At 44.9% G+C, this 3,786-nt stretch overlaps 1 protein-coding gene across 1 annotated transcript in view; it reads left to right on the forward strand.

The window, feature by feature from the left end:
• Positions 1-1,622, forward strand: part of foxl3 (forkhead box L3) — a 6,169-nt gene extending 4,547 nt beyond the window's left edge. The window contains exons 2-3 of the mRNA XM_008436433.2: positions 479-696; positions 943-1,622. Coding sequence (XP_008434655.1) covers positions 479-696; positions 943-1,365 — 641 coding nt within the window. The 3' untranslated portion in view covers positions 1,366-1,622. The remainder of the gene's footprint in view (positions 1-478; positions 697-942) is intronic.
• Positions 1,623-3,786: the final 2,164 nt, after the last annotated feature.

Below are 3,786 nucleotides of genomic sequence, written 5' to 3' on the forward strand. Positions count from 1 at the left end.
ATTATTATTATTGTTATTATTTATTTATCTACATTTATTCAAAATGAAGATAATTTTCTTCTCTTATTGTAATAAATTCAGTTTAAATGTAGATGAATTTATCTAAAATGTAATAATATATAAATATCCAGCAGCTGTTTATTTATCTGCTTATTTATTTGTATATTATGGAAAAACTAAATTATTTTGTTCAACAATTAATATAAAGTTTTAATAGTTAAATTTCAGTTAAATACCAGGAGAGACTAATTTCCTGCTCTGGTGGATAAAAAGTTAAAAACATCTAAAGAAAAATGTGATTATAATTTAAATAAACTGAGATTCATTTTGTTCTGATGTTTTATATAAAACATAAATAATCTGGAAAACCTGCAAGAGACGTTTCAACTTCTGTTTATTTTACTGTTGAGCAGCAAAAAATACGAAAATAATAATTTAAATTTAAAGAGAGAAACGGAACCGTGAGGCTCCGAAGCAGGACAGTCGGGTCAGAACCGGGTCAGAACTGGTTCTTTTCTGTGTGGCAGCTACATCGCTCTGATCGCCATGGCGATCCAGCAGAACCCGGASCAGCGGGTCACTCTGTCCGGCATCTACGACTTCATCATGCGGCGGTTCCCCTACTACCGGTCCAACCAGCGGGCCTGGCAGAACTCCATCCGGCACAACCTGTCGCTCAACAGCTGCTTTATCAAGGTACCGACCCAGTTCTGGTTCTGGTTCTAACACTGGTGTTGGCTCTGGTACCGCCCTGCTCAGCTCCATCCAGACCAGCAGCCAGAAGGTGAACCGATCACAGAACCGGTTCTCTGATCGGTTCGGATCCATCAGAACCTGAAAAATTCTGATTCTGACTGATTTCTGTTGAAGGGAAAGTAACTGCGGATCAGAACCGGTGTGTGTTAAACGGGCCGGTTCTGACCGGTGTGTTCTGGGCTGCAGGTTCCGCGGACGGAGGGCAACGAGAAGGGGAAGGGGAACTTCTGGACCTTCGCCGCCGGCTGCGAGTCGATGCTCGACCTCTTCGAAAACGGAAACTTCCGGCGCCGCCGCCGCCGCCGCAGCGCCAAGATCGGCCTCCGGGACCCGGCAGAGGTTCGGCGCGACCCGGCCGCGCGGCGGCCGCAGCTGGACTCCGCCCTCTGCCCTCCTGCCCCTGACCGGCCCGGCCCGCTCCAGAACCGCCTGGCGCCGACCTCCAGCCGCCAGAAATCCGAGCCGGAGATCAAGTTCAGCATCGACTACATCCTGTCCGCTCCGGACCCGCCGCCGGCCGCGTTCAGGACCGGCGCGGTTCGCCTGGGCCCGACCGGGCCGCCGGTTCTGGAGCCTCCGCACCTCAACCTGCACTTCTGGACTCTCTGAGGCCACAGGAGGCGAGACTTGGACTAGGACAAAGAGGTTCTACTGGACCAGCGCCGGGACCGGTCCAGACCTCCCTGCTGTCTGTGATGTAACTTCAATATTCACCTGTATTCAATATTCATTTTAGACAAACTGTGGTGAACGTGGAACGGGCCGAACCCGGCAGAACTGATCAGAATGTCTCAGAAAATGTTCGTTTATTTCTGCCTGAATCAGAAAAATGAAAATTAATTTTCTTTAATTTCATAAACTGACCTGCTGAGGAATGAGATGAATTTAAAGCTTTAAATCCCCAAATTAATCCAAATATTATAATAAATGCTGCAGTTTCTGCACAAACTGGAAAACATGAGAGTTTAAAGAAACAAACTATCTGATCTGACTTGATGCTGTTCAACTCTAATCTGAATCTGAATCATTTTCTCTTTTGTTCCCATTAAAGTTCTGAATGTTCTGGTTCGGCCCGGTTCTGCTCTGATGACCCAAATCATCATTAATATTCTAAAAATGAAATATAGTAAAACAGAAACTAGAAAAATGAGGAAAATGAATCCGAGTTGCAGAAACATGAAMCCAGAGGTCCAGATCTCCCATGATGCTTTGCAGAACCAGGAGGTTCTGCCGGTTCGGCCCGCTTGCAGCTCGTGTTCCGTTGACCTTTGCGGCGCCTGAGTGACACCTGAACGGCGGGCGTGACGTCAGCAGCCCGTGGAAACGATCAATCATGGCGGCCGGGACGTTTCCCAGCGTAACCTTTAGATCGAGTCAGACTCCGGGAAGGAGGCGGCGGCTCCGCCGTGACTGGCAGCTAATAACGGCGAACAGCGCGGGGTGAGGCCGCCTGACCCGATTTAAATACCACGGCCCAGACGGCGGCTCCTCCCCCGGCCGCAGGTACCGCTAAACACACCTTCCGCCTGCTGACGGTTCTGCCCGCCAGCTACCCGCCCGGCACCGAGCCTTCATGGATCAGCGGCTTTCCATTAACGCCGTTGTTGCTGCCGTGGATATATTTGGATAAATTAACTTAGCATAAAGTGCTGGGAGGCTGCAGGAGTTTGCAGGCTGAAAAGTCAGCGCACACAGCGGCGGCTGCCGCGGCGACGCGGCGCCGCTTCCGCCGCTGACGGAGAATCATAATTACTTCCAGTTTCCTCACGTCTGGATGTGAGCAGCTCATTAYGAGCCGCTGACGGCTACAGCGGCTCCGCTACAGGTACAGAAAATTGGGAAACTACTGATGTGCGACGTTAATAACAATAAATAATAAACACAAAGAGGTCATTTAATCTGCGATGTTTGTTTTAGGCTTTTCACCGAGAATTACAGGAATAAACCGAAATATTAGTTCATAAAGGCATCAGTTCAAACTTCCGGCGGATGGAGGAAGCCTGAGGTCAAAGTTCAGATCTGGAAGATGTTCTTATGTTTGGTCTGTTCTGCAAAACTTTCAAGTAAAGAAAATGTCATAAAGTAAAACTAACACAAACCTGCTGCAAAGCATTATGTTTAAAAATATACTGCAAATAAAACGAATATATAAATGTAAAAATAAATAAACTTACAAAATGTCACACAATACTTACACAAAAAATATCAGCAAATTTAAAATGCAGCGAATATTCAGTCAAAATTAATATGAACAAAAAATGATGAATAAATATAAGATGAGCAAAAATCAAGTTTATCTGGAGATCAGGAAAAATGTATTTCTGTTTTGGAAAATGAGACGTTTAGAGAAAATGTTGGAAATTTAAATGAATAAAACAAATGGATTTAAATGTCTTAGTTAAATTCATGGAGTTTTTAAGACCAGATTTAAAAACCAAACGCAAAAAACTTCTGGTTAAAAATCTCTGACTTTCTAACAAATGAAAAGAGGAGGATCCGTGATGCTGCGGGCTCAGAACGTGACATCATCACACATTCCAGTCAAATCCCAACAGGAAGTATTCACAGCCCAACCTGAGACCCGTTCCAGGACCCGGAACCAGAACCGAGTTCATCTGCGGTTTTTAGGTTCCTGAAAGTCCAGGAGGAACTTTGAACTTTTCCAACATTCTGGATCAAAACCATTTCAGTGTTTTGATAGAAATATTGACACTCAGAAACTTTAATTAATGAAGAGGATGAATTAAATCTGAACTGAATGTCCTTATATGGAAATGAGGGGGCGGGGCTTCCAGGTCGGAACATTCCTGGTTCAAATGTTCTGTAATAATCAAACTGATCAATAATAAACTGAATTCACAGTTTAATGAATCCGAGTTCGACTTTCTGAACTAAATTAATTTATTTAGGATGACGAGGTCAGTGTGGAGGTCAGGAGACGGGGAATAAAAACCCGGAGAAGGACGTGGATCACACAGATTATTTTATTTAGAGTTCATGCATAATTGAACCAACACAAAGAACAGAAAC

This window comes from Poecilia reticulata, linkage group LG19, assembly GCF_000633615.1.
Source record: "Poecilia reticulata strain Guanapo linkage group LG19, Guppy_female_1.0+MT, whole genome shotgun sequence".
Taxonomy (NCBI): Eukaryota; Metazoa; Chordata; class Actinopteri; order Cyprinodontiformes; family Poeciliidae; genus Poecilia; species Poecilia reticulata.